This window comes from Scyliorhinus canicula, chromosome 3 (assembly GCF_902713615.1).
Source record: "Scyliorhinus canicula chromosome 3, sScyCan1.1, whole genome shotgun sequence".
Classification (NCBI taxonomy): domain Eukaryota; kingdom Metazoa; phylum Chordata; class Chondrichthyes; order Carcharhiniformes; family Scyliorhinidae; genus Scyliorhinus; species Scyliorhinus canicula.
Genome location: NC_052148.1, coordinates 251,458,339 through 251,485,209, shown reverse-complemented (window position 1 = coordinate 251,485,209; position 26,871 = coordinate 251,458,339). Strand labels below are relative to the sequence as shown.

General features: G+C 46.7%; 1 protein-coding gene across 1 annotated transcript in view; it reads left to right on the top strand.

Annotated features, from left to right (window-relative positions):
- Positions 1-26,871, top strand: part of man2b2 (mannosidase, alpha, class 2B, member 2) — an 81,212-nt gene that overhangs the window by 8,828 nt on the left and 45,513 nt on the right. Inside the window, exons 2-8 of the mRNA XM_038792537.1 lie at positions 687-833; positions 2,802-2,907; positions 4,937-5,109; positions 13,138-13,253; positions 16,616-16,793; positions 19,550-19,748; positions 25,229-25,419. Of these exons, the coding sequence (XP_038648465.1) occupies positions 687-833; positions 2,802-2,907; positions 4,937-5,109; positions 13,138-13,253; positions 16,616-16,793; positions 19,550-19,748; positions 25,229-25,419 (1,110 nt within the window). The remainder of the gene's footprint in view (positions 1-686; positions 834-2,801; positions 2,908-4,936; positions 5,110-13,137; positions 13,254-16,615; positions 16,794-19,549; positions 19,749-25,228; positions 25,420-26,871) is intronic.

The following is a 26,871-nucleotide window of genomic DNA, read 5'->3' as shown; positions in this document are numbered from 1 at the left end:
CCTTCTGCATTTAGGGATTCTATCAACCAGTTTCGCCATTTTGCATTGGCAATACAACTCAACCCTGCTGCATTTATTTACGTCACTGCATACACCAATATGTACCAGCGCACAATTCCTTTCCCCATTTTCAATTATTGCTAACTCACCTTCCAAATTTAATTCATTGCATTTAAGGTGGACACCATGATGGAGATCCCAGTAGTTCAAAGGTAAAGACACGGAATGTGGAATTGCTGTACGCCAGGCTCATGGTGAATACTCAGCTGATTTATCACTGCCCACCGATCTTCCTTCCATTAAAGTCCCTGTGACGATGGTGTATACCCATTTCCTAATCTCACTGTAGCGCTCGCTTGGTTTGGAATTAAAAATCTTTGCAATACTTTCCAAGTCAATGGTAAATAAAAAGTGGTGCACTAAAAAATCAGCTGCCAATTCCCTATCAACCCGTTTAGCACCACTGGCACAGATAGATCTATCTGAGCCCTACTCTCTCTTGAATTATGCAGGGTGTACTGTGATTCAATCCCTGGGATGTGCTGAAATATCCGAGTTTGCCGTTGGAAAGATGTTACTAATGGTGCAAGAGGATCGCCAGTGTTACTGGTGGTGATCTTTGCCGCGTACTCGCTTTGGAAAAAGTACCTTTTAAGCTGATGACCAGTTTATTATCTCTTTAACAGGAGAGCATGCATGCATATGCAGCCAACGTTTACACAACTGTCGTGGAAGAACTGGTAAAGGGGAAACAGCGGAAGTTTATTGTGGTAGAGCAGGAGTTCTTTCGGCTCTGGTGGGACAAGGTGGCCACTGACGCACAAAAAGAACAGGTAATGGGAGAAATTTGGGTCCAGTGTCCTCTTATTTTTCAAGTGTTCTCTTATGATGGGCTTATCATTGAACCTTACAACCACAAAAACAAGCCATTTGGAGGTGGAAACAGATTAAATAGTAATTGGATAAATATTTGAAGAGAAAATGACAGTGTCATGTGGAAAGTTGAGGGAAGTGGGACTAATTGGATAGCTTTTTGAAAGAGGTAGTGCAAGCACGATGGCTCAATTAGCCTACTTGTACGCTGTAAGAATGTATGACTTCACCAGATCTAGTTGGACCTCACTCTCCTGTACACTGCCCATATCTTTTGATAGTTCCCTTTATTTAAACTGCCATCTAATTCTCCTTTTTGAAAAAAAAACAATGTATCAACTCTTTAAAAAATGGTTTAATGGCTGAATATTTTTTTATCTCAATTATGCTTTTTTCTTTTTTGGATAAAACCCGGGCCTCATCTGCCCCTTCATGTTGATGCACAGGATCCCAGGGCACTATTGGAAGAAGAGGAAGGGGCTGTCTCCCATCTTCCCAGTTGTCTTGGCCAACATCTATCCCGCAACTGGTATCATTTTCTTTTTAAATTCTGACACCTCTGGAGGGGCGATCTTCGGACCGGGACCTTAGGGTGGAATTACTCCAATTAGAATTGCTTCCCATGCATTAGTGGTAGTTCAATTGCTAATTGCCATCAGCCTACTGTCAGAATATTTCAGCCTCCAAATGAGGAAGGAGTGCTACTTGTGTCAGTGTGGTGAACACTAATTCAGCCGATAATCCTGCAGTCCGAATTTACTGCCCGTCTAAGGTGCATGCACCACCAAGTCCAAGGGATGAGGGAAGAGTATGAGGTCCCACGGCCAGAAAGCCTAACCATGGGACTGGCCACCCACTTGGTGAGCTGTTATTGGCAGCAGCTTACCATGGCCCACACATAGAGGATTCTCTTTGTGGGGTCAAATGGTGGAACTGAAAGGGGGGTTGATGCACGAGTTTAGCTCTGCTGGCTGGGCAGCTGGTTCATGATGCAGAGTGAGGACAACAGCGCAGGTTCAATTCCCGTGCCAGCTGAGGTTATTCATGCAGGACCTGCCTCAAGTATAACCTCAGGTTAAATCACCACCAGTCAGCTCTCCCCCCTCAAAGGGGAAAGCAGCCAATGGTCATCTGGGACTGTGGTGATCGTAGATTGACTAGATACAATACAACTGAGCAAACACTAGAGGGAGCACGGGAGAGCTATAAATACACCGGGACAGGAAGTGAGGACACACTTCACGGAAGGCAGAACTGATAGCAGGACACAGACACACAAGCAGGTAGCATTTGAGGTAGCCGTATGTTAAGCTCTGAAGAGAGAACAAATTCACAATAAAGCATCTTCTCCACATTTGAGACTACGAGCTTTATTAAGACACGAGGAACAACACATGGTACACTTTATAATGCACAAGAGTACATATTGTTGCTTGGCCCTGGTGAACTTATAGTAATAGTGAGTAACGGGACACAGCTGTCCAGTGGTGACATGGGGGGGACCTTTGCGAACTTCGTTGGGAACAAAGGTTAAGGATGTATTCGGACATCGCTGTATTTGATAAGTTTCTGATTCTTGATAAGAAGACAGCCAATGTGAGGGAAGTAGGTTGAGGAGGTCAGAGTACGTGGGGACTGGGCTGCGTGTGACGCTGCTTTGTCCAGATCCCTCATGATTTTGAACTTCATTGTGAAATCGCCCCTCAATTTTCTCTTCTCCAAAGAGACTAGCCCTAGTTGCTTCAATCAATCCTCACAACTGAAGTTGCTCATCTCTGAAATCATCCTCATGAATCTTTTCTGCACCCTCACTGATGCCTTCACAGGGCAGCAGCTTTATTCCAATGCCAGTTGACTTACGTCATTTTCATATGGTTTAAAAAAAATCCTGCCAGCCATTTACAGTATTTACTGAGTGTTAATTTCAGGTGCACAAGTTGCTGGATGAGGAACGCCTGGAGTTTATCATTGGAGGCCAGGTGATGCACGATGAAGCAGTAACAGAACTCAGTTCACAGATCCTGCAGCTCACAGGTTGGTATCATTCCCCTCCAGATCCGTACTTCAAACAATAATATTGATCTTCTATCTTTCTGTTGATGTCTAACACCAACTTTTCCTTTTGATGCCTTCAATGCTGAATGCCAACTCGCAGCCTTTAGGACATGCATTGGTAATCTTTCCCGAAAAGCATATGAAAGACTTATTTCAACTGCAATTGGAGAAATATACAATGAACTATAAGACCCAGACCTTACTAGGACAAGCACAATTCCTGCACATCGATCATTATGCGACATTGGTTGAAAGGTCATTTTCAACATGCCTTCCTGGTTCTAATTAAGTGTATGCATCCAAAATGTCAAGAACCTGCGGGTGATTCTCCGGCCACAATGCGCCTGGCGTACATCACGCCATGTCAGGAAAATAGCGGGAGAGCCCCTAAACGGGCTTTGCGCTAGGTACCAAACAGAATGCAATGCTCCTGACGTAAGCAGGTGATGTAATCTTGTTCACAACCCTACTGCCCCCCCCCCCCCCCCCCCCCCATAGACACAGAATGAAGACGGCGGAAATCACTACTAGTCTCCACCCGTCGAAGGTCTCAGAGGCCATTAGAGCCCCTGGGGGCGGGGGAGACGGACGCTGGTACCGGTGGTTGTTTGCGGGAGGTGTCTGATGCGGGCGAAGAGGGAGGGCGGGGGGATCTGAAGGGATACTCTATTTGGGTGGGGGGGGGGGGGGGGTGGCGATGCCAGCAATCGTTGGGGTGGGAAAGATTTGATTTATTGCCACATGTACCGAGATATAGTGAAAAGTATTGTTCTGCGTACAATCCAGACAGATTGTTCCATACATGGAAAAACATCGGACATACATACATACTCAAGGCGTCGGGTCAAGCATGCAAGTGTAGTGCTACTCAGTAGAGAAGATGTGTGAAGAGATCAATTCAGTCATAAGAGGGTCATTCAGGAGTGACGGGAACAGCGGGGAAGAACCTGTTTTTGAACCTGTTAGTGCGTGTTCTCAGAATTTGGTATCTCCTGCCTGATGGAAAAGTTTGGAAGAGAGAATAACCTGGGTGGGAGGGGTCTTTGATTATGCTGCACGATTTCCCAAAGCAGCGGGAGGTGTAGACAGAGTCAATGGATGGGAGACGGTTTCGCATGATGGACTGGGCTGTGTTCACGACTCTGTAGTTTCTTATGGCCTTGGGCCGAGCAGTTGCCATACCAGGCTGTGATGCGGCCAGATGGGATGCTTTCTACGGTGCTTCTATAAAATTTGTTAAGAGTCCATGTGGACATGCCGAATTTCCTTAGTTTCCTGAGGACGTAGAGTCGCTGTTGTGCCTTCTTGGTCGTAGCGTCGACGTGGGTGGACCAGGACAAGTTGTTGGTGATGTGCACACCTAGGAATTTGAAGCTGTCAATAACCTCCATCTCGGCACCATTGATGCAGACAGGGGTGTGTACGATACTGCGCTTCCTGAAGTCAATGACCAGCTCCTTAATTTTGCTGATGTTGAGGAAGAGATTGTTGAAAGGGTCTTGACGCTGGCAAGGATGTCGGGGGGACATTTAGTGTCATTTTGAGATCTCTGTGAAGCCAGGTTTGCTGACGTGCTAGGCTCTGCCCCTCTCAGTGCCATTGCAAAACCCGCCCCCCTCCAAAAATTATTCTAAGTGTGGATGGATTGCGATCTGGTTCAAGCCCAACCACCCAGCAGAAATCACACCTCCTTTCCCACCGATGACCACATTTTAAAATTTGGGGGGGAAATTCCGCCTCCCCTATCTTTTCTCTTAAAGTTGCTGATTGATTGATTGATTGACACACAGTGTTATTCCCAAATTTCCTGTTGTTATTGCAGTCCATCATTCTTTTCTCATCCTAATTCCCAGCGACACTAAGTTTTACACCCATGTTAAATTGACTTGCATCGGTGATGTTTCCAGCCATGTTTGTCTCAGGCTAATAGGTGCAATTGTTATTTTCGTAAAGCTCTTCTCCTGACCTTGACTTTGAGGCATTTATGAAGATAGGTCTGTCTTTGCAGAAGGACATGGTTTCCTGTATGAAACGTTTGGAAAAAGACCTCAATTTTCATGGCATGTGGATCCCTTTGGCGCATCAGCCACCACACCCACCGTGTTCGCTTTGGCTGGTTTTAACGCTCACCTCATCTCCCGTATTGACTATGACGAAAAGGAAATGATGCAGAGAAATAAGGTGAATGGGGGAGCTAGGGGTTGGGTGGGGCGGGAGGGGGTTGGAATTCAAGGAACAATCTCACTGTTAATGTCATCTAAAGCTATCAACCATTTGCCTTATAGTGTATGTCTGGTGTGGCGCATGTTGCCCCTCCTGCATAAAGTTCTCCCAGGTGAAGCTGAGGGCTGTGTCCAATCTAGCAATACGGTTTAGAATGTCTAACGTCTGTCATAAATATGTTTGGAAGGATTGATGTGTCAATCTCTGTTCCAACGTGACACTGATCACATTTACATAAGATAAAATTTAATTTTGGTGGTAACCCAAAATGATCACTGAAGAAACATATGTGTCTGGATTATCCGCACCCTGACGCCTTAATCGCGTCCGGCGCCGGGGTGGAGAATCCATTTCCACGTATGGAATCGGGACCGGCGCCAGTTCCTCGAATTCTCCAGCCCCCCAATAAGTGGCGTACCTGAGAAGTACATCGCACCGCGTATCACCTATCTGCGACCATTGCCAGAGGCCTGCCCCGCTATTCTCTGCCCCCGACTCGCCGAAGCCCCGACGCCGTGGACCACTCATAGTCCTGCCGTTTGGGATACTCGCGTGGCGGCTGCGGACTCAGTCCACGGCCGCCATGGTTGGGGGCAGGCCGATCTGAGGGAAGGGGGGGCCTCATACCGATCAGGGACACTATTGTTTTTCTGCCACGAAAGGCCACAGTTTTCACGACGGTGTGGGGACATAGTCCCTGAAGCAGAGAACCCAGCCACTGACCTAGTTGAAGTGCCAAACTGGGTGCTGATTCGTTGTTGCCACTTTGCGCCACTGCCTGTGACTAATCTCACCATAATAGTGTTGTGCAGTTGTTCAATCTGCCCTTTAACTTTTAACTGCATCCTGTTGGCATGAGCTGGGACCTTATTCTCAAACAAATGCGCTAAGAATTGTTGGTGTTGGATACTGAACTGTCAGGAATTTTCCTCTTGTTTTTATCACTCCATCCCCACGCATCGAGGATCTGAAGGGGATTGATTGACTCCTGGTGGTGGCCATCGTGTGAGTGGTCGTACACAGGGCAGCTCCTGCTTCAAGGCGTAGAAAAGTGCTTGTTTTTCCCGAAATCAGGTGTAACTTCGACAGAGAAGTGTAAGTGAAGGTTGGAGGAGAGGTTTCCCCCGGGGGTGGCATGTCTGCTGGTTACCAAACCCGACAGAGGAAGGTGGAGGGACCTGGCCAAGGAGTTGGAGGAGACTTGTGGTGCAGCTGCCGGTGGAAAGGTGGCAGAGGGGGAAGGGTCAGTGCAAGTTGGAAAGCCCCAGATGGAACAGTTGATGGCCTTCATCGAGGAAGAGTTCTGCCACCTGGGGAAGGAGATGCAGGAGGATTGATCGAAAGCCATCGAAGGGGCTGTGGCACTACTGAAGGGCTCGATGGAGAGGGTGGAGAAATGTCTGGAGGTTCAGGGGTCACAGATCCAAAAGATTGAGAGGGTGATCTCTGAACACAGCGAGCACTGGAGGCACAGGTGGGGCTCTTAGGAGACCTTTGCAAGACGTTGAGAGCAAAGCTGGAGGAGCAGGAAAACAGGTTGAGGGGGCAGTATCTGCGGATAGTGGGCCTGCCTGAAGGAGTGGGAGGTGCGAGTGCCACGAGGTACGTTTTGAGGATGCTAGCGGGGCTGGTGGCGGAGGGGCGTACTGGATAAGGCCCCCGAGGTGGGCAGAGTGCACAGGTCTCGAAGGCAAGTACTGGGGAATCGCCGTGGGCGGTGATTGTGAGACTCCACAAGTTTGTGGAGAAAGGGAAGATCTTGCAGTGGGACAGGGAGAAGCAGAACTGCGAATGGGAGGGGTACAAGATTTGAATATACTGGTACATTGGAGATGAACTGGCAAAATGGCATGTGGGGTTCAACAGGGAAGTGACGGTAAATGAGGTTTGGGGTGCTCTACCCAGCGAGACTATCGGTGACTTATGAAGGCCGGGAACATTATTTTGAGACACCAGAAGCGGCCAATTACTTTATCAAGGAGCACAAACTGGGGGAGAACTGAATAATTTTGGGAGAAGGAGGTCCTGGCGCTGGAGCAATGGACAATACGGGTAAAGAGGGAGTTGGAGGGAGGGTGGATGGTAGAAGGGCATGAAGGCAAAAGCCCCCTGATAAGGCTCATAACATGGAACTTGCAAGGGTTCAATGGACTGGTGAAAAGATCTTTGCGCACCTAAGGGGTTTGAAAGCGGAGGTGGTCTTTCTGCAGGAGATGCACCTCCACGTGAAGGGCCAGGGGGGCAGCATGGTAGCACAGTGGTATCACATGGTATCACAGCTCCAGGGTCCCAGGTTCGATTTCTGGCTTGGGCCACCATCGTATGGAGTCTGCATGTTCTCCTTGTGTCTGCGTGGGTGTCCTCCGGCTGCTCCGGTTTCCTCCCTCAAGTCCCGAAAGGCAGGCTGTTAGGGAATTTGGACATTCTGAATTCTCCCTCTGTGTACCCGAACAGGCGCCGGAATGTGGCGACTAGGGGCTTTTCGCAGTAACTTAATTGCAGTGTTAATGGAAGCCTACTTGTGACAATAAAGATTATTATTATTGGGTTAGGCTAGGAAAGGGATGGGTGGGTCAAGTCTTCCACTCAGGGTTTGATTCAAAGTTGCGGGGGTTGGCCATTTTGATGAGCAAGTGAGGTGGATTGACAAAGCTAAATTGCCCTTAGTGTCCAGTAAAGATTAGGTGGGGTTACTGGGTTACGGAGATAGGGTGGAGGTGTAGGCTTGGGTAGGGTGCTCTACCAAGGGCTGGTGCAGACTCGATGGGCCGAATGGCCTCCTTCTGCACTGTAAATTCTATGATTCTATGAGCAAGAAATCGGGGTTTGTGAGCACCAAGGAAGAGAGGGACCCAGGTGGGAGATATGTGATGGCGAGTGGGGTATTAGAGAGGACGCCGGTGGTAGTGGTGAATGTGTATGCACCGAAGTGGAACGATGTACGAGGGGGTTGCTGGCAGCGATCCTGGACTTGGCCACGTACCAGTTGATTATGGGAGGAGATTTTAATTGTGTTCTAGAGCCGAGGGTTGATAGATCAAGCCCCAGGTCAATGGGTCGGATACGAATGGCAAAGGAACTGGGTGGGTTTATGGAAAAGATGGGTATGGTGGACCCGCAGCACTTCAAGAACCCGGAGGGGAGGTCGTATTCCTTTTTCTCACATGTTTATAGGGTGTATTCAAGAATCGATTTTTTTGTGGTGAGCCAGGAGGTTTTGGTGGGGTGGAGGGGACACAGTTCGCAGGGATAGTAATTTCGGACCATGCGTCCCACTGGCTGGAGATCCAGATCATACTGGGACGGGAGCAGAGGCAGAGGTGGAGGCTCGATTCAAGGTTGTTGACAAGACTTTGAGAAGCACTAAAAGCGGTGGTCCAGGGGGAGATTATCTCGTTCAAGGCACATTCGGATAAGGAAAGGAGGGGGGAATATGAACAGCTAATGAACGAGATAGTTTGGGTAGATTGGGAGTACTCGAGGGTGCCGACCACAGAGCGATTGGCGGGGAGGAAAACGTTGCGGGGAAATTCGAGAGGTTGATGACGGGGAGGGCGGTAGGACAGCTGTGTAGGATAAGGGGGGTGCAGTACGAATACGGGGAGAAGACGAGTCGAATGTTAGTGCACCAACTGCGCAAAGGCAGGCCAGGTCCAGAGAAATATTGAAGATACGGACTGGGGCACGGGATGTGGATCAGAGTCCGGGGAGATAAACAAGGTGTTTCGGGATTATTATAAGGAGTTGGACAGGACTGACCCAGGGGGTGGGGAAGGGGACATGGGACTGTTTTTAGATGAACTGGAGTTTCCACAGGTGGAGGAAGAGAGGAGGTAGGCACTAGAGGAGCCCTTATAATAATAATCTTTATTGTCACAAGCAGGCTTACATTAACACTGCAATTAAGTTACTGTGAAAAGCCCCTAGTCGCCACATTCCGGCGCCTGCTCGGGTACACAGAGGGAGAATTCAGAATGTCCAATTCACCTAACAAGCACAACGTTCAGAACATGTAGGAGGAAACCGGAGCACCCGGAGGAAACCGCTGAGGGAGGTATTGGACAGTATAAGGGGTATGAAGTTGGGGAAGGCCCCGGGTCCCGATGGTTACCTGACGTAATTCTATGAGGAGTTCACGATGGACCTGGTATCACATCTCTTGGGGGTGTTTAATGAGGCATTGGAGAAGGGGCAGCTGCCAGAGACGATGACACAGGCAACGATCACATTAATACCAAAGAAAGGGAAAGACCCATTGGAATGTGGGTCGTTTAGGTCCATATCACTGTTAAATATGGCTGTCAAAGTGCTGATTCGGTTTGTGGCGGGAACGATGAAAGGTTGTGTCTCAGTTGTGTCCCGGGGATGGTTGCAGAGGACCAAACAAGTTTCGTAAAGGGCAGGCAGCTTTCTAGTGATAGAAGGAGACTATTAAACATGATCATGACCCCCGTAGAGAGCCCAGGTATCGGAGGTAGTGGTGTCCATGGAAGCAGAGAAGGCATTTGACCGGGTGGGGTGGCGGTACCTGTTTGAGGTCTTGGATAGGTCTGGGCCAAAGTTTGTAGCATGGATGCGCCTGTTATAACTGGCACCGATGGCGAGTGTGCAGACCAATGACATGGGCTCACAAAACTTTGAACGGCAAAGGGAACAAGGCAGGGTAGTCTGCTGTCACTTCTCTTGTTTTTGCTCGCGGTAGAACCTCTGGAAATGGCGCTTAGCGGGTCGACAGAGTGGGGAGGGATTGCGAGGGGACGAAGGAAGCATCCGTTGTCGCTATATGCGGATGACCTACTATTGTATGTTTCGGACCCACTGGAGAGCATAAAGAGGATCTGGCCCTGTTGGGGAAGTTTGGGACATTCTCGGGATAGAAGCTGAATGTTGGGAAAAGTGAACGAGCTGGGTCCCTGAGCCAACCTAGGGGGGTTGCCATTCAAGGTGACCAGAAATCGGTTTAGATACCACGGGATTCAGGTAGTGAAGGAATGGGCGTTGCTACATCAATGGGATCTAGCAAAGCTGGTTGAGGAGGTTAGGGATGATCTGAAAAGGTGGGGTACGCTGCACTTGACTTTGGCAGAAGGGTCCAAGTAGATGTACATTCAGCCGAGGTTCCTGTTCATATTCCAGACACTTCCGATCTTTGTACCAAAGATCTTCTTTCGAAAACTGGATATGATTATCTCAGACAGGGAAAGTGCCAAGAGTTAAAAGGACCCTGTTATAGAGACAGAAGGGAGAGTTGGCATAACTGAACCTGCTACATTATTACTGGGTGGCGAATGTGGAGAAGGTGAGGCAGAGGTGGGAAGGAGAGGAGGCAGAATGGTTTAGGATGGAGGAAGAATCATTCAGGGGGTCCAGCTTGAGGGCTATGGTGACGATGGCATTGCCAATGGCGCCAACGAAATACGCAGAGAGCCCGGTGGTGCAGTCCACTGTAAAGGTCTGGAACCAGCTGAGGAGGCATTTCAGGATATAAGGGATGTTGGTGCTGGCGCCGCTGTGCGAAAACCACGGTTTCGAGCCAGGGAAGATAGATGATATGTATAGGAAGTGGAGAGTAGTGGGGCTAGCTAGAGGGATCTGTACCTGGAAGAGGGGTGTGCCAGTATAGAGGAACTGAAGGAGAGGGGAGAGCTCCCGAGGAGAAGTGTGTTTAGACACTTACAGGTAAGGGACTTTGCGCGGAAGGTTTGGAAAGAGATCCCCAGGTTGCCGAGGTAGACCTGTTGAAGCGACGGCTGTTTCCGGATGTGGAAGGGGAGTGCAGGATTGGGGACATATAAGAGTGGCTGGGAGAACTGGGAGGTGAGCTGGTGGTGAAGATTAAAATATGGGAGGGGAGATAAACTGGGGAGCATGGAGTGAGCGCACCAACGACTCTAATTTCTCAGAAGACTAAGGACATTTGGCATGCCAGCTACGATTCTCACCAACTTCTACAGATGCACCATAGAAAGCATTCATTTTGGATGTATCACAGCTTGGTATGGAGCCTGCTCTGTCCAAGACCGCAGGAAACTACAAAAGGGCGTGAATGTAGCCCAGTCCATCACACAAACCAGCCTCCCATCCATGGACTCTGTCTACAATTCCCGCTGCCTCAGAAAGACAGTCAGCATAATTAAGGACCCCACGCACCCCGGACATACTCTCTTCCACCTTCTTCCGTCAGGAAAAAGATACAAAAGTTTGAGGTCACGTACCAACCGACTCAAGGACAGCTTCTTCCCTGCTGCTAACAGACTTTTGAATGGACCGACCTTGTATTAAGTTGATCTTTTCTTTACACCCTAGCTATGACTATCATTACATTCTGTAGTCTCTCCTTCCTTCCCTATGTACGGTATGTGTTGTCTGTATATCATGCAAGAAACAACACTTTTCACTGTATACTAATACATGTGACAATAATAAATCAAATCTTAAATCTTGAATAAAAATCATTTTTTTAAAAAGAGGATCTGGAGGGGATTGCTAAACAGCCTTCTAAACATGTAACACAGAAAGCTGCACAAGAACAGTTAAACATGGCTGTCTGAGATTTCCCCCCTCAATCTTGTGGAATCCACACATCATCTCCTGCAACAGAATACTTAGCTTGTCATCCGAGTGGTGAAAGTTAAAAGTTTCCTTTCATGAATGTTTGGTGGTTTTTCTCTTTCACACAAAGTAATCGGAGGAGTCTCAGGGTCAGAATTATTGATTGTTGACCAATGTGGTGGAAGAGCCCAGCTTCGGAGACAGATCTCCGGAGCTGACTCTGCCAACATAAAGGTGACATTTATACAGAGTGTGGTTACGTAGGTAAGAATATTGTTTCCGATGGATCATGTCTGTTGTAAATTTTACATTAAACAAGTTCCGTATGTGCACCTCGGCAGAGTGATTGCTCTCTCCCCTTCATTTTTCCATGGATCCCTCCCTAACCTCCCCACCTGGTGCCAGACCGGACAGATGTGTCTGGTCCTTGGGTCGAGTTTGAAAAAACACGTTTGTTAACCCTTCTGCTGACTGCTGTAGATTGTGTCTTCGAATAACTGTTTAAGGTCACTGAAATCTGAGTTAACTGCTAAACAGCCTTCTAAACATGTAACACAGAAAGCTGCACAAGAACAGTTAAACATGGCTGTCTGAGATTTCCCCCCCTCAATCTTGTCGACCCTTATGATGTCTGGTGTGGATGCTACCTCTTCAGCTTTTAGCTGACATCTTTAAGAAAATTGCTTTAGTATACTGTATTACACTACATAGATTCAAAATTCTTAAGAATAAGTGCTAATTGTCCTAATAGATTATTGTTATGAATCATTTGTCTTCCCACGACAAATGTACTGTTTTGTTTATCAAGGGTCTTCCTCCCTATACCAGAAGTTACAGCTCTGTCCCTGAACACTTCTTGAACTGTTTACAACTTTCATAAGCTTCCTGGAGCCCTCTGCCCTTTACTACTCTTCCAAGTCACTTATAAAGACTGAGAAATCCACATGCCACACTGAAGCTGCACTCAAGTTCTGAATTGATTAACTGAATTTATTTCCATAAATTAAGTAAGTAGGACACAAGTAGAACAGCCCGCGTTTTGTGCAGCGACACCAGTATGTTTTAAAGCTACACTTTTGCCCGTTATTTCAGTGCAAGCTTTAAATACAAAAGGAAGATAGTGCCAATGCTGAAAAGCTGAAATAAAAAAGCGATGTTGGAAATACTTGGCAGATCAGGCAGCAACTGTGCAGAACGAAACGTTAGCTCAGTTTCTCTCCCTCCACAGACGCAGCCTGAGCTGATGTATATTTCCAGCACTTATTGTTTCAATTCAGGATGCCCAATTTTTTTGTTTCCAAGCCCCCCACCCCCAGTAGAATGCACAGCACCTTGGAGGAAATGTAACATTCTGCTTTATGAAGATGTTCGTGCAATTTATGGTTTTCCTCTGCATTAATTTTCTCTCTCTTCTTGCTCTCCTGACCCATACAGAAGCTCCAGTTTGTGTGGCAAGGATCTTCTTCATTGGCCCAGCAGCAGGAAATCTTCACCCATACCATGGACCAATACAGTTATTGTGTCCCATCGTTTCTGCCATTCTCCAACAGGTAGTAATGTTGGTTCACTTTAATAATCCAAATAAGTCAGTGTTTAATTCAATACTGCTACAAATAGCCGTTTGGTAGTACCGAACTTGAGTATTGCTGAAAGAAGAGACATGCTGTCGAAACTTTTCATCTGGCAAGATTACTAGGTGTAAAGGGAACAACAGTTTATGCTTCTTGAGAAGAGAGTGCTGATTGGTTGGCAAATGGACTCTGTCACAAACCACGCTGATAGAATCATAGAATTTACAATGCAGAAGGAGGCCATTCGGCCCATCGAGTCTGCACCGGCCCTTGGAAAGCGCACCCGATCTAAACCCACACCTTCACCCTATACCCATCACCCAGTAACCCCACCTAACATTTCTTGGACACTAAGGGGCAATTTAGCATGGCCAATCCACCTAACCTGCACATCTTTGGACTGTGGAAGGAAACCGGAGGACCCGGAGGAAACCCATGCAGACACGGGGAAAACATGCAGACTCCGCACAGACAGTGACCCAAGCTGGGAATCGAACCTGGGACCCTGGAGCTGTGAAGCAACTGTGCTAACCACTGTGATACCGTGCTGCGAGGGTATCCCAACTTGGAACGCTGGTTTCTGGATGTATATAGTTTTGTTTTTGGAACGGTGTGAGGAGTCAAGTGAAACCCCAGCGAGAATAAGCAGTCCAGTTGCCATGGAACATTTATTTAAGACTATTTATTAAATTAAAGAAACAACAAATACACGCGAATAGGACTATACTGCACAAACACAATTCGGCATATGAATTACTAAACACACACAATTTATGTAGAACGTACCCTTGTCTGAAAATATATCTACGATTCCTGAACTCCTTAAGGCTTTCCCTTTATCCGAAGCAGCATCCAAATTAAATAGATCTATAAGTCAAGGCCAACTTATAGTTCCCACGCAATAGAGGGATTGGATTGGATTGGATTTGTTTATTGTCACGTGTACCGAGGTACAGTGAAAAGTATTTTTCTGCAAGCAGCTCAACAGATCATTCAATACATGGGAAGAAAAGGGAATTGAACAGAATTCAAGAAAATACATGAGGATAATGAAGTCTGGGAAACATCTTGTCGTGGCCAAGCAAAGATATTTAAACTGCCTTTACGAAGGTTTTCTGCACTGCTTTTCCTCATACTTAGATGTAAAACCGGCTTGCAGGCTGCTAGATGCCAACTGGCCACCCTTCCTTCTGAAGGTCCTGGCACTTCTATTCTGCCTTCCGTGTATTTGGCTGCCTGCCCCCCTCAAATTCCTTAACTCTAGAAATGAGCATGTGTATGTCTCACTGATCTCCCAATCATCTACATAAGATGTTTCTGCTAATAGAGGATTCACACCTGGTTCTATCCATTAATCTCATTTAAATGGAAAGACTCATCTATCCTGCATTTTGTAGGCTGGTTACTGCTTTGCTAGGCGTGTTTCTACCTGTTGCTGGGCAGTTCGCATCCTATTATTTTGTGTTAAACTTGTGTTACCAGGCAAATCCATAGCATACTCTAATTGATAGAAGCGTTGGCATGGAGAATGCCCTAGTTAACTGTTACTGACAGTTAACTGCCAAGCTTTGTTTAAATTCAAACCAGACAGGTTGATTCTGATTGGTCAAGGCATTCTCCTGGGAAATGAACCAGAGAATGACTGTTGCCGAGTTTGTTTATAAATTGTTGCTCCCTTTACATTTGGTATGCTTGCTAATTGTCCAGAAGAGTGCAAGACGAAAAACTTTGACAGCATGTGCCTTTTTTCAGCAATTAGCAATGCTGTTATGTGGTGAGATGGCTGTGCAGTGGAGTGGCTTGCTTTGTTTTAGAGCGTCAACATTAAATTCAGAATGGTGTGACATAGTTTGGCTTTTGTTTCTCTTCACATTGCTTGTGAGGAGGCAGTGAGCAGATGCCATGTACCCACAGCACTGTAATAGATCAGTTCAAAACTACGTCATGTCTACGCGAGCCACAAAGAAAACTATGCATTTCCATTTCTACTATCATTGCTGATGAGAGAGCACAATGGCCCTGGATCTTTGACTCATTTGCTACAACACTGTCAATCCAAATAATACATTTCAAGATGATATTTTGACTTTTAATTTATTCCATTCAGATGATGAGTCTATGGACAATACAAATAGCAAACTGTAGCAGGAACAAAATGAATACTCACAGGTCTTGATCAGGAAGATGAAGCAAAGGTGGACCTTGCATGGATAAATTCCGATAAAGGATGGGGTAATGTTACTGAAATTGAAGAAAAGGGGAGGGAAACAATTCAGAAGCAATATAATGGGTGAAGTATTGCACTAGGCTGGTGGATCAAAGTAGCAACATTATTGGAAGTAGAAAGAGTATCGAGGGAGCTATTTCCTACATTTCAACCATGTCACAACCTGATTGGGGTTTGAAGGAAAATCAATATCAGCACACAAGGCAATTACAGACAAAGCAGAACATTCTGCCTACCTTTAGTCATTAATCCAGAACCATCCTAAAGTTACTCAGTGGAACATCTAATTGGTTCTTAAACAATTTGATGGTAATTTCCTGCACTCTTTTATCTGCAGAACCATTCCAAGTTTTCATTTGCTTTCAGTGAGGAAACATTTCCTTACGTAACTTTGTAGTTTGGCACCTTCCATTTTTAATCTGTCTCTCCGGTTCTACTTTTGCATTGTAGTTTCCAGGATGTTCAGGATTCATCTTCACCATACCATTTACAATCGTATATCTCGGCCCAATTAACTCAGATGCATCACTTGCATGCTTAAAAAGTCTACTTTTCTCTGCTCTTTACTCGGAACGCTGACATTATTGATTAGTTTTATATCTCTTTGAACTTGCTTGCATTGATTGAATGTCTCCCTTCAATCTTGGTGACCAGAATAAGATGTAGCACTCGGAGCAATGTACAGTTTTGGTCGAGGCTTCCCCTGACTTGACATTTGGCTGTTTTAGTGTTATGGGCACCATGTTGACTGGTTTCCAACCTATCGCTGTGTCCTCTGCTAATGGGCCTTGTCCGCATTGGCGAGAGCATTCCCCCTCGGCTGAATATGGTCTTGGTATCAAGGGTTTCTGCAAAATGAGGAGCTTTGTTTGACTTTCACGCAATACAATAAAAACAAGACTGCCAACATCATAACACTCTGTGTAATCAAGGTACGATATTCATTGGTTCTGCAATATAACTTAATGAAGTATTCAGTGGCCATGTTAATATCTTAAGGAGAAATGGTTCATAAACCGTGCACTCTTATTTGGGAGGGAAAAGAAAAAGAAGTTGACAGGTGATCAAATTAGCCACAAGGACATAAAATCATCTTTTTTTAAATGTTATTTAGATCTGGCTTTTATTGGAATGGAGTTGCTGTTTTTCCTGATCCATCAAAAGATGGAATCTACCCGAATATGAGTCTCCCGGTGACCAATGACACAATTCGTGCCTACGCAAAGACTATGGTGTCAAACATAAAAGAGAGAGCAGCCTGGTTCCGATCTAGCCATGTTCTGTGGCCATGGGTAAGACATGCAACATATAAAACTGATTCTTGTCTCAAAGTGTTGAATGAGCCTCATGTACGGGTATTTGGTATGCGGTAATGTGCTTGCTAGGATTTTTTTTTAAATTAGTTCTTGGCTTCAAGGGCAGCATTTTATCATCCATCCCTGAGTGCCCTTGGGAAAAGGTGTTGCTGAGCTGCCTTCCTCCTGAATACTACTTGTTCGGACATTTTTCGAAGGACAGTTAAGAGTCAGCCACTTTGCTGTAGGTCTGGAGTCACATATAGGCCAGACCAAGCAAGGACAACAGATTTCCTTCCCTAAAGCAAACCGGTAATCCAGATGGGCTTTTACAACCATTGCTGAAACTAGTATTTTGATCCAGAACTATTTAATTAGTGGAACTGAAATTCGTCATCTGCAACGGTGGTATGTATCTGGTCAGTGACTAGTCCAGTTGCATAACCAAACTGCCCTTGAATTTGGATTGGAATTTTAAAAATATGATTAAAACGAGTTGCAGCGAAGAAAAATCTGTATTCATTTTATCTATGATTCGTATCCATATGAACGGGCCAGTCCTTTGCTCTAAGTTTAGTTCTTCCAGGTTCCGTCTCGCACAAGTTACTTTTCTCCTATTTACTTTCTCGATGTTTCTTGATTTTGGCATCTGACAGTCATTCTTGTGTAAAGGTTATGTTGACATCAACTTTGAATCACTGAGTTGTTAAAGCAGTGAATGACATTAAGGCTTGATGAGTCTTAACTTTCTCAAGCTAAATGTCAGAAAAACTGAAGCAATCCACTGTGATTCTTATAACCTGCTTTGTGCCTCCAACACCGACTCCCTTTGATCAACCTGGCTGTCATCCCTGACTGGGAACCTTGGTGTACAGCTTGAGAAAAGCTCAGCTCCTTCATCATATTGTATCATTTACTAAGGCCATTTCTATGTCCAAAACATTTCCCATCTCTGCCTCTACCTCTGATGTACCATCAATAACGACAGAGGATGAGTTGAGAGTGAAACTGTGGCTTTAATTAGCTTTAAAGATACCTGCTGGAAGCCAGCCCCAGAATGAGGGCAGGGCCGGAGGTTGGCCACCTTTATACCTGAGCCCGAGGGGAGGAGCCACAGGCGGAGCCAGCAGGGGCCAGCCCAGGCATGTTACATACAGCAGGTATAATACAATACAGTGGTTTACCACAACCTTTCACTTCATTACCAAAATATTTTATTATGAGTAACTCACCGCCTGACACCACACCAGCATGTTCTCTCCTTGCCTGGATGATTGCAGTTCCAACAACACTCGAGACGCTTTGAACACAAAGTAGCTGCCTGATTGGTACCCCATCCACCACCTTAAACGTTCAGACCTCCTACCACCAATATATTGTGACAGCGCTGAGCACCACAAGATGCATGGCAGCAACTCACCAAGGTTCCTTTGACAGCACCTTCCAAACTGGCGGCCTCTACCATCTAGAAAGACCAGGGCACCGGATTTGTGGGAATGCTGCCCTGTGCAAATTCCCCTACCAAGTCACACACCATCTGACTTGGAACTATATCACTGTTCTTTCGCTGATACAGATTCAGACTCCCTTTCAACAGAACGGAGTGCACCTACGCCCCATGGACTGAAGCTGGTCAGGGCAACTCACCATGTCTTCTCAAAGGCAATTCGAAATGGGCAGCAACTATTGGCCTTGCCAGCAACACCCACATCCCATGGAAGAATAAAGAATCAATTAATTCAAGCTGCATTTCTGCAACACTTTCCTGACTGTCTTGACTGGTTTCACCAATTACAAGCTGCAATTCCGCTTTAATAACCTGACCCACTTCCACATGCACAGAGGGGACTGTAACTTTTATTGCCCACCTTTGGCAAGTTCCACTGGCTCCCCATGCCCAAATTGACACTAAGATCACTACTTTCATCTTCAAATCCTTCCACGGCCCTATCTTAATAATCTCCTGGGGCTGTATGTCCTCGCAGGTACGCCCAACCCTCTCACACTAGCTTGCTACGTCACTGTTTCATCATTCTTGAACCATTATGGCCGTATCTCTGAAAAAGCCCCTCCCCTACTATCTTCGTCTTACCCCCTCCTTTTCCAACTTTCAAAAGCTATCCATAGACCTTTCTCCTCTCCCTGTATTTTCACTCCTCGCATCCCACTAACCGCTCTCTTCACCCCCCCCCCCCCCCCGACTTCGTCCAGAGTGTCTTCTATTTGTTTATTTTACCCGTAAAGCATTCTCAGATGTCTAACCATGTATGTGGAGTGTGAATGAGATAGAGCCATATAGGTTGACAGCACGGAGGGGAGGCAATGATGCAGTGATATCATCGCTGGACTAGTAATTCAGAGACCCAGAGTCATCCTGGGGACCGGGTTCAAATCCTGCTATGGCAGATGGTGAAATTTGAATTGTCATTCACTAATGTCCTTGAAGCGAAGGAAATGTGGTGTCCTTACCTGGCCTGACCTACATGTGACTCCAGACCCACAGCAATGTGGCTGACTCTTAAATGCTGGCCCAGCCAGTGACGCCCACATCCCATGGACGAATTCACAAAAAGGAAAGAGGCCCAACGGACCATTATGTCCCTGTCGACCATTCTAATCCCATTCTCCAGCACTTGATCCGATTGAATCATGGAGGGATGGAAGTCATTGCTTCATTATATGGTGTTGTCAGTTTTGTCTGTAACCTCTTGTTTCCCTTTTTGTTTTTATATCTTCATTTATTTTGACGACAGGGCTGTGACAAGCAGTTCTTCAATGCCTCGGTCCAGTTTAAGAATATGGATCCATTGATGGATTATATCAACCAGCACAGAGATGAGTTTGGAGTTACAGTGCAATATGCCACATTAAGTGAATATATGCAGGCGGTTCACAATGCAAACCTGACTTGGGACGTCCGAAAGAACCAAGACTTTCTTCCTTACTCCTCAGGTAATGGTCGGCAAACCAAAACCATTGTCTCTATGGCAGCACCCATTGTTTTAACTTTAAGAGGGAACAGGCTGGTATTGTGTCCACTTATAAAACTCTTCTGCTGTTGTCGAGGACCAAACATTTTCGGCGCAATCCAACTGCCACGCTGCGCCCAAAAAGCAGTGTGCCGCGGCGGCGCAGCGTGGCCGTTAAAAGCCAGGATCTTCCCGGTTCACAAAGCCTCGCGGGATTGCGCTCGATCTTTGTGATGTAAATCCTGCCCATTGTGGGTGGGATCACCTTTTAGCAAATCTGCATATTGAAGCAACAGAGCTAATCTCAATTTACCGTGCAGTTCTTCGAGGCACCCGAGTCATTGGGATCTATCCACTTCGCCACGGAGACCTCGGGCGAGCGCCGCTCAGTACTGGTTTCCACAAACGGGGACCAGACGGAATGGCACTCGTCTGGGGCTTCCCATGGGTTTGGAGGCCCCCAGGTGAATGCCCTTTTGTGCAGGGTGTCTTGTGTTATGTGATGTTCCTCCGTGCCAATGGAAACTGAGTTTTGAATATTCAAACTTCTCAATGATGACTGTTTAAAAATTAGCTAGCATATGTTTACAAGTGGCACAATTAATTTTCAATGATTGGACAGTGCATTTACAATTGTGTGTAACAACCCATTTTAAAAGTTAAAACCGTCACTCCAATTTTTAAAAAATATGTCCGGTTTTAGTATAGTTCTGAAATGCTAAGAAAATGATGTATAATGATATCAATTGTTTTAAATCCATCCTAATATTAAAAAGTAAAAGGATTTTTTAAAGCTATTATTAAGTGTCTTCTGTCTTCAAGGGAATTTATAAAATATTCTGTGCACCGGATAAAACGATTGCCCTAAATGGCAGTATGCTGGAAAATTATCCAAGACAGCAACGTGGGTAATTTTGTATTGTGGGAAATGTCGCTTTTGCAAGGAGGGAAACTGTACAAACATACGGCTGTAAACATTTGCAAGGAGACCTGGAAAGATCTCCCTCCTCCTGTTTGAGTGTGATACCTGTGTTGTATATGGCCACCTCCTGCAGAGGGGGCTGTTGTGTGCTTGACGCACCAGCTATTTACAATGAGAGTCAGCCTTTCGAAACGTATTCATTCTGATTACTGCTCCATAATGGGTAGATTTTGGATGCTTAGAGATGGGTGGGTTCTTTGAGCTTTATTGCAAAACTGACCAGGAGTAGCATTGGTTTAATTTAGTAATCTTAACAGAAGTAAGCTGACAAAATCCATAAAGAGTTTCCTTTTGTCGTTTGAAGAGAGCTATTCCGGTTTCTGAACTGGAGGAGCAAATTCTTTTCTCAGCCAACTCATAGCTGGAACAAGATGAGTGTTATTGTATTCAATGCAAAGAACTGTTATGCTGCAGTTTTTGAACGCTGGTAGTTGGGGCCAGGAATTAACCTGCATAATTTACCATTTTTGGTTCATGACTATTGTTAACTTCTGATTCATTACATTGACTCAGCTCCTCTTCAATGAGCTGAATGGAACATGGCAAACATTTAATGAATTGCAGGAAAAAAGTATCTTTTCAGGGGTTTTGTTTTTGCTTTAGAAGGATATGGATGGTAATGCTCAATTCTTTTTTTAGTATCCCGGCTGCTGTTGGATTTTTTGGGCTATTTGAAGGTGTAATGAGTGTGTAATATCCTAAAGCCAGAAAGGATGTATCCAAATTTGAGGTTTGATTTCAGACCTTTTGGCATTCCATTTCGACAATGCCAAGTCAAATTGTCCGATTGAATCAGTCCCAGGTTCTTTTTAACAATGTGATATTTCTCCTTTTTAAAATGGTTATACTGCAGCTCTCCGCTCGTTCATTGTCTGAAGTCCTGTTGTTGTCTCATTTCTCAGGCAGGACAGAATGGAAGCCAGCTGCTCGCTCCTAAGGAGGGAGCGAGGATCATTAGGAACACAACCACTCGCATATGGTGCAGCTTTTTTTTTTCGCAGTGCAGTTAAATCTATCTTAACGCCCAAGCTGTAGGATAGAGGAAGGGTAGCGGCTGGATGAAACCTTTGCTGTGCTGGTCACTGATTTCCTTTTCCTTGGAACAGCATTGACCCGGTTAAGAAGAGCTACTTGTCTAATCACGTGACCGGGAAAACCAATTGAGCTAAGGTGCAACCAGCCTGGAGTTGTTGTCTCGATTTCTAGTTGTACATGATTATGGAATGAAAATAACTGGCAAATTCTGCTTGAATCAAACCACCGTCACTAACTAGGCCACAGAATTGTAATCTGAGTTGACTGTAGTGTTCTCATTTGTGACTGTTATCTTGAACTGGTCACGGTGACGTTCTCTGTCATTGTGAGTAACTATGTGGTTTCCACTCAGATGCCAAATCCTATAGCTGGTGCCAAGACCTTTTTCCCAAATGAAATGTTCTGGAGCACAAACACTGTACCCTTCATATTCATTTTATAGTTACTAATTGTGTTTTTTTGATTGTAAATGGATGGACTATTGGGCGTGATTATCCGGAAAGATTTCTAAGTGTGGTAGCGAGCGGGAACTGCAACGAGCTTCCCGGCGCTCGCTCCAACGAGGCCGGTAATGCTATTCAACATTAATTGGTCCACTTAACGAGACCCCACGGACTTCTCGCCGCAAATGAAGGCTCATCAGCCAATCTGCCGGGAACGCGCTCGCCAGCCCCCCCCACCAACAAGGCCGAGCAGAACTTAAACCGCACTTGCACAGCAGGCCCCACTCAGCTCACAGCCATGACGCCGAGACGACCGGCCTCAAGATTCGGGGATGCAGACCTGGGGAGGCTTCTGGACACGGTGGAGGCCAGGAGGGATGTCCTGTTCCCGCGAGGGTCTCAGAGGGTGAGCCACAGGGCAGCCAGTGCTGCCTAGGATGAGGTGGTGGCAGCCGTGAGCTCAGGGAATGTGGCCAGGAGGACTGGCCTCCAGTATCGTAAGAAGTATTTGCCGAGCAGCAAGGGCTTGTTGACAACAATGCCACGCTCCCCTCCCCCAAGACCTTTCCCTCACCACGCGAGCATCCCCCCACCAACCCTCCATGCTGCCCAATCCTCCCTTCACACACCCCCTCCCACAACTGTGAACCATGCATGTGGCTAATGATACCCTCTCTGTGTCTCTACAGGAGAAGCTCTCCCACAATCGCCAGGAGAGGGCTCAGACTGAGGGAAGCGTGCCAGACATACGAATCCTCAAGTCTTTCGAGTAGCGGGCCCTGGAAGTGGCTGGTGTGGCCAAGGACAGATCAGTCACCAACGCGGAGGCTGGCAGATGCCGCAGAGGTGAGGATCTACCGGGCCCCTCCCGGAGCACCTGTCAAATGTGAGTTGTTATTGTCTTACTGACTGACCCATCCCTCCCACTGACCACATATCCATTCTCCCGCAGGTCCTCCAGGCTGGCCCCTTCCCCTGCCTACCAGGAGAACACCATGGAAGAGCGCTCCGGGGATGCTACGATCGACGCCTCCCAGCTGTCATCCCCACCCTCCACCAGTGCAAATACACGCACACCTCGGAGGGAAACATTAGTGGACAGGCTTCTGGGGCACAATCTGGTGAGCACCTCACTGCTGATGATGTACATCAGGTGGAGGCAGGAACCCCCAGGCAAGACAGCAGTCGGAGGTCTGCTGGATCCCAGGACCCAGCTGGGTCCCAGCCTGATGCTGAGCCTGTGGTACAGAGGTACCCGGAACTGATGGAGGCGATAGGATGTGGCTGTGGCATTCAGAAGGGAATGTCAGCAACACTCCAACATGTCCATAGCCGCTTGGAGGAGTCTCAGAGGCAATGGGCGCAGAAGCTGTCACCAGCAATGCGTGGCACCGAGGCCAACATTGCTGTGATGGTGAACGCAGTGGAGAGCCTGGTGCACAACATCGGCAGCATGAGCGAAGGAGTCCAAGGCACAGCTCAGTCATTGATGGCCATAGCTGAGGGCCTCTTCAGAATGTTCGACTCGCTCGGGGATGTGACCCAGTATCAAGCTATGGGCACTGAGTGGAAGGAGAGGGCGCTGGGTGCCAAAACGGACCCATTCTATGGGCTGGTGACAGTGGCCACCAGCTTCCCCGAGTTCCACCCCTCTGATGAGGCCATGTCTCGAGGTCAGCACACGGGGCAGGGTGGCATGGCTGTGCATGTGCCGCTGACAAGTGCACCGGGGCACTCCGGCCACAGAGCCCCCAGAGGATGTCCGCCGGGGCTTCAAAGGCTACGGGACGTGGTAAACAGCTGGCTGCTTCCACCTCAGATGTGCATCCTGGGGGCATGCCTGGACGTAGTGGTAGAACAAGGAAAGTTAAGCACGTTGAGATACACTGAGGGCATCAGGAGAGGGGGGGGGAGATGCTGGGGAGTAGGTAGGGGGGGGTGAGGGATGGTGGGGAGAGTGGGGGGGGGGCACCATCGGGAGAGAGGGGCATTGTTGCACACCTGTTACATATTATTAAAAGCCCTTCACCACAACCAGTATGCAGCCTCTGTCACTTTCTTTAGCAATGCAGCCCGACCTCCGAACCCTAGGCCCATTTCTCTAGACATCCACCTCTTCCCGTGGCATTCACATACTCTCCAGCCATGGACATGTCCTCGTAGCTATGTCCCATTCCCTGGTATTCAGATATTGACTGCTGTGTGTGTGGTGTTGCCCTCCGCAGTGTTCAACTGCAGTGTCCATGGATCAAGGTGTGATTGGGATGCTAGGCAATGACTTCCACGTGCTACTTGGCCCACCCACACATGGGAATCTATTGGGTTCTGTGAAGTGCTCACTTAACCATGATTGCCCATTCCCTATTAGCAATAGGTTAAGTCACATGGCCAGAGGCTCCGTCAGTCTGTGGGGGTTTGGGTGGTCAGTGGGGCAGACAGGCAGGGGTGAGGGTTGACCCCCCCCCCCCCCATCTTCGCATGGCAGCCCACCCCTGCAGCGAGTTCCCCTCCAGCCGAGGGTCCCCCACCTTGCGCCGAGCACTGGGGCAGCAAGCCCGGTGCCCTGGGTTCTTTGCCTGTGAGTAAAGATGGCTACCCACCTCATTGGCTCCCCACAGAAGCCAGATTCACGTTTTTCAAAAGGAATACTAATCGGCTGGGAAGGCCGATGAATCAATGGCGGCCGTGGATATGGGAGGGCACCCGTTAATTGTATGGAAATGGGGCGTAAGTGGTGATAATTGGTTTCTCGCCACGTTACGGAGAGGTCCCGATTTCGCCTAAGGAATGGGCTGGTGACATCTCAAACTGTTTGGCGCCTGGCGCGGCTCTCGTTTTTGGCCTCTCCCGCTATTCACCAATCTCGTTTCTCTCTTGCTCGAGCGCCACGAGGCCTGAGAATCACACCCATTGTCTTTGCTTCTGTGTGCGGGAGAAAAGCAATTTAAATTTTTTTATTGACATCCAATGCTGTTGAATTATATTTTGCCTCTCTAATTCCAGAGCCATTTCAAGCCTGGACTGGATTTTATGCCTCTCGGAATGTACTCAAAGGAATGGCTCGGAGAGCAAATTCACTCCTGTATGCCTGTGAATCCCTTTTCACGTTGTATCTCTTGAGGTACCCTTTAGGATCTGTAGACAAACTTTGGGCTCTACAACAAATACAACAACTGAGATGGGCAGTATCGGAGGTGAGGACTTTCAGGCACTTTGCTGGTCAGCTACGTTTCTAGTAAGGCATAAAATAAATAAATATTCCAAATTCTATTCATGGGATCTTTTGAATGCTAATCAAAATTGACTTTTTTTTTCTCAATTGTTGACTGAAAGGAGCATTATCGAGCGTTTTTTAAAAAAAGAGGATGATGGGACAAATGCAATCATGCGAATAGTTTTGGGGAGAAAGGAGCATTGTTATGCAAAAAGCTCAAATGAAATGTGTCTGTACATACAAGACATAGCTCTATGGAATAATACTGCACAAAACCTGTTTTTGACACCATGTTGTCAGAACTGCACTTCTGGTCCAGTGTAAATGCAACCAGATGATTGCGTAGAAGATGCTTATTTAATCATCAGGCTCGAGGGGACAAATGGCATACCCCTGCTCCTAATTTGTGCATGCATTTAATAGTATTATGTCACTATCCTTTTTACCAATGCATTTCCAGAAAATGGTAATTTTGAAAAAGAGCAAAGTTAAGATTTTCATGATTTGGCTTGAAAGGGTAACCCAAAATGTAATCACTGTTTTGTTGTCCTAACGGTGGGGAACAGTGTGGTATATGTGTTTATTAAAGCATGGGAAGTTAAGGAGCCAGACTAATTTCACATTGGAACATTTGCAAAAGTAACTACTCAGTAAGTGAGAAAATTAGAGGAAATTTTAAAAGTTGGCACTCTCAGCCATGCAAAGCTTTCACTGGAATTTGGATCTGAAGGGTGATAGTGCCAATATTGTTACAGGCCTTGGCCAGGCCCGCAAGTGGTTGGTGAGTTCCGGTTAGGGACCAATAACGTTTTGTGTAAAATCTGCAAAGTTTGAGATTCATGTTACTTGCTGCGAGAATAAAGCCGCAAGATTCCACGGATTTTGAATAAACAAAAATGAACTTTACTGTACAAAGAAAAGATAAAACTATTTACAGTACTATACTGTAACATTCATGAATTAACAAGTAAAGTTTGGTCGAGCACAGCACAATAAATACCAGATGCAACCCAAATGGATTCCATGGATTTCGTCAATGACCCACCCATGAATCAGGAACACTGTGAATCAACTAATCTCACTGAAACTCATGAGGGATTTCAATCTTCACCAGTGAAGATCTCGCCTCGGAATTATCTCCAAATGTCGCTCCAACTCAAGTCGGCTTCACCGACAGCCCAACTTGCATGGGTTTAATCTCGCCCCCTGAGATTTTGTTCTCTAGATTCCCAAGTACACTCGAGCACCAACACCCGAGCACAATTTCAGCTCTTTAGCCATGCCAAGCAGAACAGTACTGTTCCAAAGGACTACCTTTGCCCGAACTGTCCACAGTGCAGAGTCACCAACTTCGGCTGCTTTCTTTGATCTTCGGGGCTTCTCTTGAGCCCTCTTCAATGACCAGAATCAGACGGCATCAACAACTACCCAC